The sequence below is a fragment of the Plecotus auritus genome, assembly GCF_963455305.1.
Source record: "Plecotus auritus genome assembly, chromosome: X".
NCBI classification, from domain to species: Eukaryota; Metazoa; Chordata; class Mammalia; order Chiroptera; family Vespertilionidae; genus Plecotus; species Plecotus auritus.
Window position 1 is genome coordinate 55278752 of NC_137784.1, and position 17043 is coordinate 55295794.

General features: G+C 36.9%; 1 protein-coding gene across 1 annotated transcript in view; it reads right to left on the reverse strand.

Moving 5' to 3' along the window:
* The window catches only part of TEX11 (testis expressed 11), a gene marked incomplete at both ends in the record, with an annotated part of 517390 nt that overhangs the window by 29524 nt on the left and 470823 nt on the right, over positions 1 to 17043 (reverse strand). Inside the window, one exon of the mRNA XM_080652805.1 lies at positions 898 to 1047. Within this exon, the coding sequence (XP_080508931.1) occupies positions 898 to 1047 (150 nt within the window). The remainder of the gene's footprint in view (positions 1 to 897; positions 1048 to 17043) is intronic.

Genomic DNA, 17043 nt, shown 5'->3' on the forward strand with positions numbered 1-17043 from the left:
GTAATTATGGTTCATGACCCTAAGGAGCTTATAATCTATACTAGAGGCCCGGTACATTAAATTGGTGTATGGGCGGAGGTCCCCCTCAGCCCAACCTGCACCCTCTCCAATCTTGGACCCCTTGGGGGATGTCTGACTGGGATGTCCGACTGCCAGCATGTGGACAACCCTCTCACAATCTGGGACCGCTGGCTCCTAAGTGCTCACTTGCCTGCCTGCCTAATCGCCCCTAACTGCCCACCCCCCAGCCTGGTTGCCCCCAACTGCCCCCCTGCCAACCTGGTCACCCCACACAGTCTGCTGTTCAGTCGTTTGGTTGTCCCTCACTAATGCCCCCTGCTGACCTTGTCACCCCACGCAGCCTGCTGTTCGGTTGTCCATCTGGTTGTTTCAGTTGTGATGGCCCCTGGATTTTTATATATTAGGATATACAAAAGCCTATGCAACTGGCTGGTAGCTATGACACACACTGACCACCAGGGGGCAGACGCTCAACGCAGGAGCTGCCGAGCTGCAGTGACTTGGCAGCTCCGGTTCTCAGGTGACGCACCCGGAACCAGAGAGGAGGGAGCACGATTCCGGTTGCATCATCCAAGAGCTGCCCTCTTGCAATCCGGGACCCCTCAGGGGATGTTGGAGAGTTGATTTTGGCCTGATCCCTGCAGGCCAGGCCGAGGGACCCCACTGGTGCACGAATCCGTGCACCAGGCCTCTAGTCTTATATAAAGAAAAAGATAAATGCATAAATGATTATAATACAAAATATTTCAAGAATGCCATTAGAGAAGGAAAAACAAAGTGAAGTGCTATGCAGAAATGTAGAGAGAACAGAGAAAAGAAATTAAAAAGTAGTAGAATTTAAATGGGCACTAGCCTTCTAATAAATATAGCTCTTACTTGCAATTATTTCTAATGTTTTACTTTCTAAATTAGGCAGTTCCCACACTGATTCCAGGAAGCTGTCCAGTAATGGGTCATTCATTTTGGCTTTAACTTCAAACTCATACAGCAGAAGCAATGTCTCACATGGATCATTGGAGAAATCCCCTAAGAAAGAAGCAAAAATGCAACATTCTCTGTGATTACATTTCAACATTCTCTCTTAATATCTCTTCTGGGGAGATTTTCTTGTTGAGAAAATTTAATTTTACTTACAATTTGAAGGTTATCCCAGCTTCTGTGAACATATTTTTTACATTTAAAATCTATAAACTCACCAATACTTTCAGCACCCTGTATTGCAATCACTAGCATTGCCTCTATTTCCTAAAATTATTGCCATGATATTCCTTAAACAGCCTAAAAAAAGGCCTACTGCTATCTAATTCAAATCCAGTGTTTACCTGTTTCATTTTAATGACTGAATTAACCAGACAATACAGTGTTGTACAAACTAACTGTGGCTTTATTTTAAGCAAAGGAGGGCTTCCAAATTGTTCCATTTAGTCAGTCAACAATATTTTTTGGGTATCACCATGGGAATAATCTTGTATCAGGTGGCGTATACCATACTATGTGAGACAGTTTTCATTCAGCCTGTTAAAGTGAACTTTTAAAAAGTGTTGAAGTATAGCATACATAGAATAAACTGAATGAGGTGCATTAATCTTAAACAGCTTGATGAATTTTTGTATATGTTTCAATCCACATAACCACTATCATATAGAATACTTCCAAAACTCATGTTCCTTTCCAGTCAATACCACCTTAGAAGAGTTAACAACTATTTTGACTTTTATCTCTATTGATTGTTATTTTCTGTTCTTGAACTTCATTGCTAGTACACAGATATATAATCAACTTTTGAATATTGACCTTGTATCCTATAACTTGCTAAAATCATTTATTAGTTCCAGTAACTTCTTATAGATTCTTTGGAATTGTCTTCATACAATCATGCCATCTGCATGCAAATAGAGATAGTTTATCACTCCACAAGTATACCTCATTTTATTGTGCTTTGCTTTAATAAGTGCAAATCAATCAATGTAATACATCATATCAAGAAACTAAATGATGATCTCAATAGTCAAGAAAGCATTTGACAAAATCCAACATCTTTTCCTAATAAAAACAACGAACCAGGAATGGAAGAGAACTTCCTCAACCTGATAAAGGGCACTTGAAAAACACACAGCTAACAATATACTTAATGGTGAAATACTAGATTCTTTCCCTTTAAGATTAAGAACAAGACAAGGATGCCTACTTTTACCACTGCTATTCAACATTGTTCTAGAAATTCTAGCTAAAGAAATTAGGCAAGAAACAAAAGACATCAAGACTGGAAAAGAAATACTGAAACCATCTCTATTTATACACAATGTGATTTTGTAAATAGATCCATAGGGAATCCAGTAAAATACCATTAAAACTAATGAACAAGTTTAACAAGACCAGAATACAAAAATCAATCCATGGAACTTGCATCCTCTCCACATGAATGTCTTGCAAATAATTGGTCTGAGGAAAAAGTACCACAATTGAGTTGGCTATCACAACTCAATAGCACATGGGCTAAATGGCCAACAGATAGGTGAAAAGGTGTTCAACATCACTAATCATCATATAAATGCAAATCAAAACCACAATGAGATATCATCTCATACCTGTTAGGATGGCTATTATCAAACAAACAAAAGATAGCAAGTGTTGGTGAGGTAGTGGAAAAACTGGAGCCTTCGTATATCATTGATGGGAGTGCAAAATGGTACAGCCACTATAGAAAACATTATAGTACTTCCAACAAAAATTTAAAATTGAACTTCCATATGATCCAGCAATCCCACTTATAGTATTTATCTAAAAGAATTGAAGTTAGAATCTCGATGAGATATATGCACCCCTATGTTCATTGCAGTACATAGCCGAGAAATGAAAACAACCTAAATGTCCACTGATGGATGAATGGATAAAGAAAATAGGATATATATACACATAACAGAATACTATTCAGTCTTTAAAAAGAAGGAAAATTCTGTAACATGAGACAACATGGATGAACCATAAGGACATTATGCTATTAGCCACCTACATGATATGAGGTATCTAAAATTTGATCTATCACATTCACAGAATCAAAGAGTGGAGTGGTGGTTGCCAGGAGCTGGAGGAAGGAGAAATGGAGAGTTGCTAATCAATGGGCAGAGCATTAAAGTTAAACAAGATAAACAGAGATCTGTTGTACAAAACTGTACCTGTAGTAAACAATACTGTATTATATACTTAAAACTTTGTTAAGAGGGTAGCTCTCATGTAAATTGTTCTTACCACAACAAAGTAAAACTTAAAAAAAAAGACAAATTATTTTAAAAAGCACAGTATAAGATCCTACATGAAAGTGGGATGAGAGGAACAGAAAAAGAGAATGGTAGATGGAGAATTCTCTCCAGAGAAATTTTGCCATGAAGCAGATGAAAACTGTGACCAAACATGTCAGAATGAATTTTAAAATATTAAGTAATCTATAAAATAAAAATATAAAGCAGGTATTCAAGAACTCAGGGAACAGCTGGTAGACAAAAGGAAATTAAATATGATCAATCTCAATGAGATATATGCACCCCTATGTTCATTGCAGTACATAGCCGAGATATGAAAACAACCTAAATGTCCACTGATGGATGAATGGATAAAGAAAATGGGATATATACACACATAACAGAATACTATTCAGTCTCAGTGGGTTTGACTAATTTTACAGATAAAGAAAGGGGAAGAAAATAGAAAAGTATCATAGAAATAAAGATAAAATTGGAAATAGCAAAAGAGAGAAAAGATATCACCTGATAAACAGTAAGGGATACAGAAAACAAGAGATAAGCAAGCAAAACAAAACAGCAATTGAAACTGCTTCTAACATCTTTACGTTAAATAAAATCTGACACATGTCATTTCATACTTGTATGAGAGTCATGGTTATATCTTTTAAAAAATTATCAACCAAAATTTCCAATGGATACACTTAATAGAACCCAGTAAATTGTATTGCTGGAGAACTGCAACTCATGGACTGCTTAAACTCATGTTTTCTGGTTTCCAGATTGAACCCCAAATGCCAATAGAACTTTGATGAATCACTTTTTTCTTTATTATGGAGTTTATGTTTTGTTTTTGTTTCTGGTTTATGTATAGCCAATAAGTTATTCCCCCCTTGGTTGCAGCAATAATGGGAATGTGGTTTCATGGTATGACCATTTGGTGATCTCTCTAAATGCATTAATGGCTTACCTAGTATCTAGTTGGATAAGAAACAACAGACAGCCTGGCTGGTGTGGCTTAGTGGTTGAGTGTCGACTTATGAAGCAGGAGGTCACGGTTCGATTCTGGTCAGGGCGCATGCCCAGGTTGTGGGTTCGACCCCCAGTAGGGGGGTGCACTAAGCAACTGATCAAAGATTCTCTCTCATCATTGATGTTTCTATGTCTCTCTCCCTCTCCCTCTCTGAAATCCATAAAAATATATATTTTCTAAAAAGAAACAACAGAGGGAAAGATGGCTGCCAACGGGAAGGCAGACTGCAAGACAGTGCATAAGTGAGAGAACGAAGCGAGAGTGTGTGGCGGCACAGGGAGTGTTTGTTTGTGAGTTGAGGGACAGCTATACTCCAAGGGACTGTGGGGGATTGCGGGATGGGGTTCCCATGAACGGGCAGCCTCCACTGCTGCTGGGATCCCTCCCGGAGCTAACAGCTCTGACGCGGAGACTGCGCCTTCTTGAAGGGGAGAGAGGCTGTTATCGGAAGCCTGAAAATCCCAGGAATCTACAACAACGGCACCCAGCAAACAGCTGCAAACCCCAGAACACCAGTCTCCAAGCAGAGTGAACATGCGGATTTGGAGAAGCTCTGCACCCTCTCACGGAAAGGAGAGAGAACTACATAACCAGACACCCGGATAGGAGAGATCATGGGGAGACAAATAAACAGCCCACATATGAAAGAAAAGCAGGCATCAACAGAAAAGGAAGTAAACGAAATGGAGGCAACCAACCTGTCAGAGAAATAAATCAGAGAAATGGTCATAAGGTGGATGAAAAGAATGGAAGAAAAATTCAACAATACATGTAAGAACCAAGAGGAAATGAAGAAGAACCAAGAAGAAATGAAAAATGACATCGCTGCTATAAAGAACTCTAGAGAAAGCATCAACAGTAGACTAGAAGAAGCAGAGGACTGCATCAGTGAGTTAGAAGACAAGGTAGGAAAAAATACCCAAGTAGAGCAGCTTCTAGAAAAAAAAAATTAAAAAGCAGGAGGAGAACCTAAGGGAACTTTGGGACAACATGAAACAAAACAACATCCACATAAGAGGGGTGCCAGAAGAAGATGAAACTGAGCAAGGAATAGAAAACCTGTTTGAAGAAATAATGACAGAAAACTTCCCTGTATAGGGAAGAAAAAACGCACACAAATCCAAGAAGCTCACAGAGTCCCAAACAAAATGAACCCCAAAGGACCGATGCCAAGGCACATTATAATTAAATTGGCAAACACCAACGACAAAGCAAGATTCTTAAAAAGTGGCCAGAGAAAGACAGAAAGTTAGAGACAGAGTCCTACAAAGGATCTCCCATCAGACTAGCGACTGATTTCTCAACAGAAACACATAAGGCAAGAAGGGAATGGAATGAAATATATAATTCCATGCAAAGGAAGGGTCTGAATCCAAGAATACTATACCCAGCAAAGTTATCAATCAAAACTGAGGGGAAAATCAGGAGCTTCACAGACAAAAAAGGACTAAGGGACTTTATTAACACCAAATCAGCAATGCAAGAAATGCTAAAGGGTCTGCTTTAAAAAGAAGAAATAGGAAGCGAAGAAGGGACACAGGGGTAAAGAATAAAAATGGCAACAAACAAGTACCTATCAATAATAACTTTAAATGTAAATTAATTAAATGCCCCAATAAAAAGACATAGGGTAACGGATTGGATAAGAAAACACGACCCATATATCTGCTGTCTACAGGAAACCCACCTCAGAAAAAAAGACAAACACACAGACTGAGGGTGAAGGGATGGAAAAAGGTTTTTCAGGTGAATGGAAATGGAAAAAAAAAGCTGGAGTAGCAATACTTATATCTGACAAATTAGATCTCAAAGTGAAGGAAATAACAAGAGATAAGGAAGGACACTTCATAATACTAAAGGGAGCAATCCAACAAGAAGAAATAACATTTGTAAACATATACGCACTGAACACAGGAGCACCCAAATACATAAAAAAACTCCGGGAGGATATCAAGGGAGACATTAACAGCAATACAAACATAGTAGGGGACTTTAATACCCCACTATCACCACTGGACAAATCTTCTAAACAAAAAGTCAGCAAAGAAACATCAATCCTAAATAACTCACTAAAACCAGATGGAATTAATAGACATCTTCAGAAAATTTCACCACAAGGCACAGAATATACATTCTTCTCAAGTGCACATGGGTCATTTTAAAAGATAGACCATATGTTGGGTCACAGGCAAAGTCTCTTCAAATTCAAGAAGATAGAAATCATATCAAACATCTCATATCACAGTGGCATAAAACTGGAAATCAACTAAATAAAAACAATCCAAAAAAATCAAACACCTGGAGACTAAACAGCATGCTATTAAACCATGACTGGGTTACCAGAGAGATCAAAGAAGAAATAAAAAACATCTTGGCAACAAATGACAATGAAAACACAACAATCCAAAATCTATGGGACACAGCGAAAGCAGTCTTGAGAGGGAAGTTCATAGCTCTACAAGCCTACTGCAAGAAACAAGAAACAATGGTAATAAATTACCTAACCCTACAACTCAAAGATTTAGAAAGAGAGCAACAAGAAAAACCCAGTGTAAGCAGAAGGAAGGAAATAATAAAGATCAGAGAGGAGATAAACGACATAGAGACCAAAAAATAAAAATAAAAATAATAATACGAAAGATCAACAAACCAAGAGCTGGTTCTTTGAAAGGATAAACAAGATTGATGAACCTCTAGCCAGGCTCACCAAGAAGCAAAGAGAGAGGACCCAAATAAACAAAATCAGAAATGAAAGAGGAGAAATAACAACAGACCCCACAGAAATACAAAGGATTGTTAAAAAATACTGTGAACAACTTTATTACAACATACTGGACACCCTGGAGGAAATGGACATATTCCTAGAAAAAATGCACCTTCCAAAACTCAATCAGGAAGAATCTAGACATCACAATAGGCCAATAACTATGGAAGAAATTGAAGCAGTCATCAAAAAGCTTCCAGCAAACAAAAGCCGGGGGCCAGAAGGCTTCACAGGGGAGTTTTACCAAACATTCAAGGAAGAAAAAAAATCTGTTTTCCTCAGACTATTCCAAAAAATTCAAGAGGAAGGAACACTTCCAAGCTCCTTCTATGAAGCCAGCATCACCCTAATACCAAAACCAGATAAAGATAACACAATGAAAAAGAATTATAGGCCAATATTCCTCATGAACATAGATGCCAAAATCCTCAATAAAATTTTAGCAAATCGGATTCAGCAGTACATCAGAAAGATCATACACCATGACCAATTAGGATTTATCCCAGGGATGCAAAGATGGTACAATATCTGCAAATCAATAAACAGGATACATCACACAAACAAATTGAGAGATAAAAATCACATAGTCATATCAATTGATGCAGAAAAAGCATTTGACAAAATCCAACACCCATTTTTGATAAAAACTCTCAACAAGGTGGGAATAGAAGGATCATACCTCAACATAATAAAAGCCATATATGACAAACCCACAGCCAACATCATACTCAATGGGCAAAAACTAAAACCATTTCCCCTAAGAATAGGAACAAGACAGGGATGCCCACTTTCACCACTCCTGTTCGACATAGTACTGGAAGTATTGGCCAATGCGATTGCACAAGAATAAATAAAAGGCATCCAAATTGGAAAACAAGAGTAAAACTGTCATTCGCAGTTGACATAATAATGTTCATAAAATACTCGAAAGACTCCATCAAAAAACTATTAGACTTAATAAATGAATTCGGCAATGTAGCAGGATACAAAATTAAAGCCAAGAAATCTATGGCATTGCTATATACCAATAGCGAACTTACAGAAAGAGAGACTAAAAAAGCAATCCCATTTACCATCGCACCAAAAAAAATTAAGATACCTAGGAATAAACTTAACTAAGAAGGTAAAAGACCTATACGCGGAAAACTACAGGAAACTGAAAAAAAACAAAAACAGGAAGATGTAAAGAGATAGAATAACATACCATGTTCATGGATTGGTAGAATCAACATTATTAAAATGCCCATACTACCCAAAGCAATCTATAGATTCAATGCACTCCCTATTAAAATACCAACGGCATATTTCACAGACCTAGAAAGAACTCTCCAAAAATTCATCTGGAATAAAAAAAAAAAAAGACCCCGAATAGCCACAGCAATCCTGAGAATGAAGAACAAAGTAGGTGGGATCTCAATACCAGATTTCAAGCTGTATTACAAAGTCACTGTTCTCAAAACAGCCTGGTACTGGCACAAGAACAGACATATAGACCAATGGAATAGAATAGAGAACCCAGATATCAACCCAAACCACTATGCTCAATTAATATTTGACAAAGAAGGCATGAACATACAATGGAGTCAAGACAGTCTCTTCAAAAAAATGGTGTTGGGAAAACTGGCACAGATTCATGCAAAAAAAAAATGAAACTAGACCACCAACTTACACCATACACAAAAATAAACTCAAAATGGATAAAGGACTTAAACATAAGACAGAAAACTATAAAAATACTAGAGGAATCCAAAGGTAGCAAAATCTCAGACATATGCCGAAGCAATTTCTTCACCAATACCGCTCCTTGGGCAATGGAAACTAAAGAGAAAATAAGCAAATTGGACTATATCAAAATAAAAAGCTTTTGCATAGCAAAAGAAACCATCAACAAAACAACAAGAAAGCCCACTGTATGGGAGAACATATTTGCAAATGTTATCACTAATAACTAATATTAAACTAATAAAGGTTTAATCTCCAACATCTACAGGGAAGTCATACAACTTAACAAAAGGAAGGTAAATGATTTAATACAAAAAATGGGCAATGGACCTAAATAGATACTTTTCAAAAGAAGACAGAACGAAGGCCAAGAGACATATGAAAACCTGCTCAAAGTCACTAATTATCTGAGAGATGCAAATCAAAATGACAATGTGGTACCATCTCACACCTGTCAGAATGGCAACCGTCAACAAATCATCAAACGACAAGTGCTGGCGAGGATGCGGAGAAAAAGGAACCCTCGTGCACTGCTGGTGGGAATGCAGACTGGTGCAGCCACTGTGGAGAACAGTATGGAGTTTCCTCAAAAAAACTAAAAATGGAACCCTGTTTGACCCAGTAATCCCACTTCTAGGAATATATCCCAAGAAACTAGAAACACCAATCAGAAAGGATATATGCACCCCTATGTTCAAAGCAGCACATTTAACCATAGCTAAGAGTTGGAAACAGCCTAAATGCCCATCAGCAGATGAGTGGATTAGAAAACCATGGTACATCTACACAATGGAATACTATGCTGCTATAAAAAAGAAGGAATTTTTACCATTTGCAGTAGCATGGATGGAACTGGAGAGCATTATGTTAAGTGAAATAAGCCAGGCAATGAAAGAAAAATACCACATGATCTCACTCATTTATGGAAAATAAAGAACATTATAACCTGATAAACAAAAAGATAGAAACAGAGGCAGTAAAGCATCGAACAGACTGTCAAATTACAGCAGGAAGGCTGGGGAGTGTTGGAGAGCAGGGGAAAGAGATCAACTGAAGGACTTGTATGTATGCATATAAGCACAACCAATGGACACAAGACATTGGGCGGTGGGGGTGGGATGAGGCATGCGACAGGGGGAAGGTCAATGGGGAAAAAATAGGAGATATATGTACTACGATTTGTAATACTTTAAACAATAAATAAATAAATAAATGAAAGTCACATATCTCAGGTTCAAAAAAAAAAAGAAACAACAGGCATTTTTATTTGTTAGTCTTTTTTGTTGTTGTAGTTGTACATTTTGAGCTCAAATCAATCAATTATTTCATGCTCGCTGGGAAGGACAACAGCACTCTGATATCTGGACTGGTGAGTCTGTGTTTACTCTTGACCTGTAGCTGAAGTTGCATATTTGAATTCAAAGATCTCTATATGTCTGTGTCTTGGTGTGTCAATAATTGAAAAGGCGTGGAGCTCCCATTGTGTGAGTGTGAATATTTTCCTATCTGTGGAAGATATTCATAAATTAGATTATAAAGTCTAAATTAAAGGAACTCTGCTCTCATTGACTTATAGACATAAATAAGCCCTTACATACAAATATTCTTAAAATTCCCATAAAAAGGAAGCTTAACTTCTAATACTTTACATGTGATAAACTAAAAGTATTCTTATTAAAAATTTGTGCTAATTCAGAAAAATTTTAAGAATACAAAGTTAAAGTAAATCTTTGCAAATGAAATTATCTTAATTTTGATTTAAAAGAAAGAGCTTTGTGGTTTTTGGTGATTTATTTGTATAAAGTATAAAATAAGCATACATTTTATTTTACTTTGGCCTGTTTTTCCTAAAAGTATACAGGTTTACTGATTAAATAATGTTATATATTACTTACATATAATATCTAATATTATAAAAAACTAGAGACCCAGTGCACTATCTGGGCTAGGGTGGGACTGCAGGAGGGCTCCAGGGTGTGTCTGGCCCATCTAGCCCAGTCCCGATAGGCCGGATTCCAGCAGCAAGCTAACCTACTGTTTGGAGCGTCTGCCCCCTGGTGGTCAGTGCACATCATAACGACAGTTTGAAAGATCAACAGGTTGGACACTTAGCATATTAGGCTTTTATTATATAGGATGTAAATTGTGTTCAACTAAAATTAAATCATTGTCATGGCAAACTTTATTTCAGCAGTCCCTATGTTAGATTTAAAATGATTTTTAAATATTTGATTAAAATATTTGATATTAAATTGAGTAAATTAAAGGTTAAGTACTGGATACCAAGATAACTTTTGAGTAAAATAAAACATTCAAACATTACTAAGCATAGTTTAAGTTCATATACTATTTCTTCTTATTATTATGTTGCTATAGAGAGGCAATAACTTTGGGTCATGTTAATAACTTTGCTCATTTTCCTCTTTAAAGGATGAGTTTGGCCATAGAAAGCTGTGCTATGTGTGTTCACCCACAAACATTATAGCAGACTAGCAGTCTGCTAGTCTGCTATAATGTTTGTGGGTGAATGTGGTTTTCAATTATACCCGTTTTCTCTTTGAAATATAAATTATTTTGGTTAAAAGTTACAATTAAAACAAGTGGTTGAGAGTATATTATGAGCAATAGTGACAAATGGATATGTGCTTTTGTTTTCAAAAGAAAATATAGTTTATTCCTAAAGCAGTGGTTCTCAAACTTTCTGTTCTCAGAACCCCTTTGTACTCTGAAAAAATTATCAAGGACTTCCAAAGAGATTTTTCATAGGTGGGTAATAACTATCAATATTTACCATATTAGCAATTAAAACAGAAAATTTAAACATACTGACTAATGGAATTAATTTGAGATGAACCCACTGCATGATGTCAATTTAAAAAATATTTTTAAAGTTAATGAGAAATTGTTTCACATTTTTGAAAAGCTCCTTAGTGCCTGACTTAATAGAAATAGTTAGATTCTCATATCTGTTTCTGCATTCAGTCTATTACAATATCACACATCATATAGCCTCAGGAAAGCTACATATCTTAGCATTATTATGACAATAGTTTTGACCTGGCAGATCCCACAAAAGGTTGTCAGTTGGTTCAAGAATATAAAATAGCATAATGAAGGACAAATTTGGAAAATAAATTTTATTTGCCCTAGTTTAAACCTGAATCTGAAAGAAAGCTCTGTAATGTATTAAAATGTGGCAAAGTTATCTTGATTTTCATAGGCTTGCTTCCTTAGTTTACTGATTAATGCCTTTACTTACAATATGAAAGGCTATTCTTTACCTTATATGTCATTTGCATAGATAGCAAATTCTGTGTTTTACCAGAACAATTTTCTGCTCCTTATGTTGTCTTCATTGAATGTTTTACTCTTGGTTATTTAATGGCAAACAAATAAAACACAAAGAATTTCCTCATTTATAAAAGAACTAAAGTTCTTTAGACACAGACAACAGTATAGTGATTACCAGAGGGAAAAGGGAGAGATAGAAGAGGGTAAACAGAGAGGATCCAAGATGGCGGCATAGGTAAACACCTAAACTGCTGCCTCGCACAACAATTTCAAAACTACAACTAAAAGACAAAACGTCTATCACCCAGAACCACGGGAAAGCTGGCTGAGTGGAAGTTCTACAACTAGAAGGAAAGAGCAATCAGCATTGAGGGGTGCACAAGCGCTGAAAAGCTGAGGTACAGAGATGTGCGAATCTGGAGCACTGCTGTTTTCAACCCGAAGGGAGATAAGCTCCCGATTACTCCGAACTCCAGTTTCTGGGGAGACGCGGGGGACCCAAACTCCTACAGGGAGAAGCTGGACTGTCTGCCATGGGATCGGAAAGTGAGGGAGGCTTGCTTGCAGGGCTGCGCGCAGGAATAATTGTTTACTGTGCTGGGGCGCAGGACGCGGGGACAGGGTCAGAGACTCAGAGCAGGCTTACTGGCAGCCATCGCTGTTTGCCACGCCCTAGCCTAGTGACGCCCTGAGACCCCGCCCCGCACAACCTACAAACCCACCCAAGCTCCAAGCAGCGGCTTTAGCATATGAATGGTCTGCCCTATTGCAGCTTAACCTAGCAAACTTGCAGCCCTGGTCAGACAGCTCCAAAACCTCCAAACCCCAAGCAAAGAGGAGAAAACTGTAGTTCTCGCTGTAGCGCCTGCTGGGTGGCCTCAGACAGTAGCTGACCTGCACCCCATTGGAGATCCAGAAGCCAGTGTACCTAGTGGTCAGAGTGAGACACCAGATTTCAACTCCTCACATCCATAAGTGACACATTCAAGAGGCAGACTCAGTGAGCACCAAAGCCCCACTAAAACAAGTCCTGCACCATAAGCGTGTCTCCAGCGCAGCAGTTCTTCCATTATAGACACAGCGGGTCCTCACAGCCAATTGGCCTGGAGGTCAATTCCTCCCAGTGTACCAACAGCAATCAAGGCTTAACTACACCAAGACTTTGCACTCAGCCCACAAAGGGGTGTACCAAAGGCGTCCACCTCAAATGATTGGGGAGGCTGAGTTACTGGCCCCTATAGGTCACCTACCACACAAAGCCACTCCATCAACACAAGGAAGCAGCAAAATGCGGAGACCAAGAAACATGTCACGAATGAGAGAAATGGAAGAAAGCAAACTACTGGACGACATAGAGTTCAGAACCACATTTATAAGGTTACTCAAGAATCTTCTAAAAACCGCTGAGGAACTTAGTGAGACCTTTAAGGATCTTAATGAGAATACCAAAAAAATGGAAAAGGACCAGTCAGAAATTAAGCATACACTGTCTGAAATAAAGAATATACAGAAACTCAACTGTAGATCAACGTACCCCAAGAAGCAAACCAAAGATCTGAAATATGAGGAAACAAAAAACACCCAACCAGAAAAACAAAAAGAAAAAATCCAAAAATATGAAGATAGTGTAAGGAGCCTCTGGGACAACTTTAAGCGTACCAACATCCGAATTTTTGGGGTGCCAGAAGAAGAGAGAGAGCAAAATATTGAAAACCTATTAGAAGAAATAATGACAGAAAACTTTCCCTACCTGGTGAAAGAAATAGACTTACAAGTTCAGGAAGCACACAGAACCCCATACAAGAGGAATCCAAAGAGGACCACACCAAGACACATCATAATTAAAATGCCAAGGGCAAAAGACAAAGAGAGAATCTTAAAAGCAGCAAGAGAAAAACGGTTAGTTACCTACAGGGGAGCACCCATACGACTGTCAGCTGATTTCTCGGCAGAAACTATGCAGGCCAGAAGGGAGTGGCAAGAAATATTCAAAGTGATGAACAGCAAGAACCTACAACCAAGATTACTCTACCCAGCAAAGCTATCATTCAGAGTTGAAGGTCAGATAAAGAGCTTCACAGACAAGAAAAAGCTAAAGGAGTTCATCACCACCAAACCAGGATTATATGAAATGCTGAAGGATATTCTTTAAGAAGAGGAAGAAGAAGAAAAAGGTAAAGATAAAAATTATGAACAACAAAGTGACATCAAATACATACCTACCAACAAGTGAACCTAAAAATCAAGTGAATAAAAAATCTGAAGAACAGAATGGACTGGTGAATATAATAGAATCAGGGACATAGAAAGGGAGTGGACTGACAATTCTCAGGGGGGAGGGGGTGTGAGGCGTGCGGGAAGAGATTGGACAAAAAGCTTACACCTATGGATGAAGACAGTGGCGGGGGGGGGGGGGCGGTAAGGGCATGCGGTGGGGTGGGGAATCAGGTGGAGGGAAGCTATGGGGGGAAAAAAGAGGAACACCTGTAATAATCTGAACAATAAAGATTTATTTAAAAAAAATAAAATAAAAAAAAGAAGAGGGTAAACGGGATGAATGGTGACAGTAGGAGACTAGACTTAGGATGGTAAACACACAATACAATATGCAGATATGTATTATAGAATTGTACACTTGAAACATATATAATTTTATTAACCAATGTAACCCCAATAAATTCAATAAAATAAAGTTCTTTACAATTGTGTTACCTCCTATGCTTATTTTTAAATGTTTTATTGTCATTTTGCTTAGATAGGTAACCAACTAATATTGTTTCTCAGGCACCCATGATCAAATTTAAACCAAGTGCCCCGAAAAGCGAATAACCTCTAACAAATCTTTGAATTTGCCTTCCAAAAAGTCATATCCCAAATATAGAAGATATAAAATAAGTCTTTGGGATAGCTCTTAAACTTAAAACTATCTTTGAGATTTATAAAAGGGTCCCAGGAAAACTGCAAAGATTTATTCTTTTTCCTCATAGAGAAATGTAAGAAGTAATTAGGTTCATCTGATAGGTTACTATTGTGACTGTTGCATGAGTAGATTTGCAAAATCAGAAGAGATGCTCAGCTTTCCTATGTTAAATTTTATAGGTAAAATATTACTATAAAAATTTTCAAAAATTATATCCTTATGGGTAATTCCTGGAGATTTTACCTATCTTTACTGTCCATAGGTATATTTTTACCTCAAGAGAAACACTAATCATGACCCTTATGAACCACTTTCAATAATGGAAAGAATATATAGAGGATCAGAAAGGAAATAGAGAATGTGATCAATACTATAAATCAACTAGATTTAACAGACATATATAGAATACCCCACCCAACAATTGCAGAATACACATTCTTCTCAAGTTCATGAAATAGTCTCTAGTATAGGCCATATGTTTGGCTACAAAACAAGTCTCAATAAATTTAATAAGACTAAAAATATATTCCCTGACCACAATGAAGTGAGAAATCTGTAACAAAAAGAAAACTGGAAGAATGACAAATATGGAAATCAAACAATACACTCTTAAACAACCAGTGGGTTAAAGAAAAAAAAAATCACAAGAGATAGGAAATACACAGAGATGAATAAAAACAATAATACAACATGTAAAAACTTATGGGATACAATGAAGGCAGTATTTAGAGGAAAATGTATACCTGTAAATACCTACATTAAAAAAAGAAGAAAGGTTTCAAAGCAATAACCTAAATTTAAACCATGAGTAACTAAAAAAAGAGAGCAACCTAAACTCAAAACTACCAGAAGAAACGAAATAATAAAGATAAGAGAAAAAAAAGAAAGAAAGAAAAAGAAAAGAAATAGAGAATAGAAAAAGAACAGAGGGAATCAATGAAACCAAGAGTTGGTTATTTGAAGAGATGAACAAAACTGACAAATCTTTACCTAGACTGACCCAATAAAAGAAATAAGAGTCATTACCAGAATCCTAAACAAAAGAACTGACATCAGTACTAACTTTACAGAAATAAGATTATAAGAGATTACTATGAACTATTGTGTATCCTAATAAATTAGACTTCCTAGAGATGACAAATTCCTAGCACACAAATCATTTAAACTGACTTAACAGAAAATCTCAAGAGACCTAAAACAAATAAAGATAATTAGTTACCAAAAACCTTCCAATAAACAAAAGTCCAGGACCATATGAGTGAATTCTACCAAACATTTAAAGAAGAACTAACGCCAACCCTTCTCAAACTCTTCTAAAAATTTGAAGAAGAGGGAACATTTCCCAATGCATTCTATGAAGCTTAGCATTACTCTGGTAGCTAGTGAAAGCCAAGTTAAGACATCATGAGAAAAGAAAGTTATAAAACAATATACTATATGAATAATGATCCAAAACTCTGTAACAAAATACTAGTAAACCAAATCCTATAACATGTTAAACATAGGTGTAATTTTATTATCCAATGTCAACCCAATAAATTTAATTTTAAAAATCAATTAATAAAAAATATCATACACTGTGACCAAGTGGGATTTATCCTAAGAATGTAAGGTTGGTTCAACAAAAGCAAATCAATCACTTTACTATACCACACTAATAAAACAAAGGAAAAAGAAACACTTGATCATTTCAATTGATGCAGAAAAGTCATTTGATAAAACCCAATTTTTTTTCATGATAAAGAAAAACACACTCAGCTAGGACTAGAAAGGAGTTCAGGACATTTACAAAAACTCACAGGTAACATAATCAATGGTGAAAGACTGAAAGCTTTTTCCCCAAAAGCAGGAACAAGAAAAGGATGCCTGTTTTTACTGATGCATTCAACATTGTACTGAAAGTTCAAGCTAGAGAAATTAGGCAAGAAAAAGAAATAAATGGCATCTACATTAGAAAGAAAGTAAAACTGTCACTGTTCACAGATGACATGATCATATATATGTATATAAAATCTCAATGAATCCACAAGAAAGGTATGAATTCAGCAAAGTT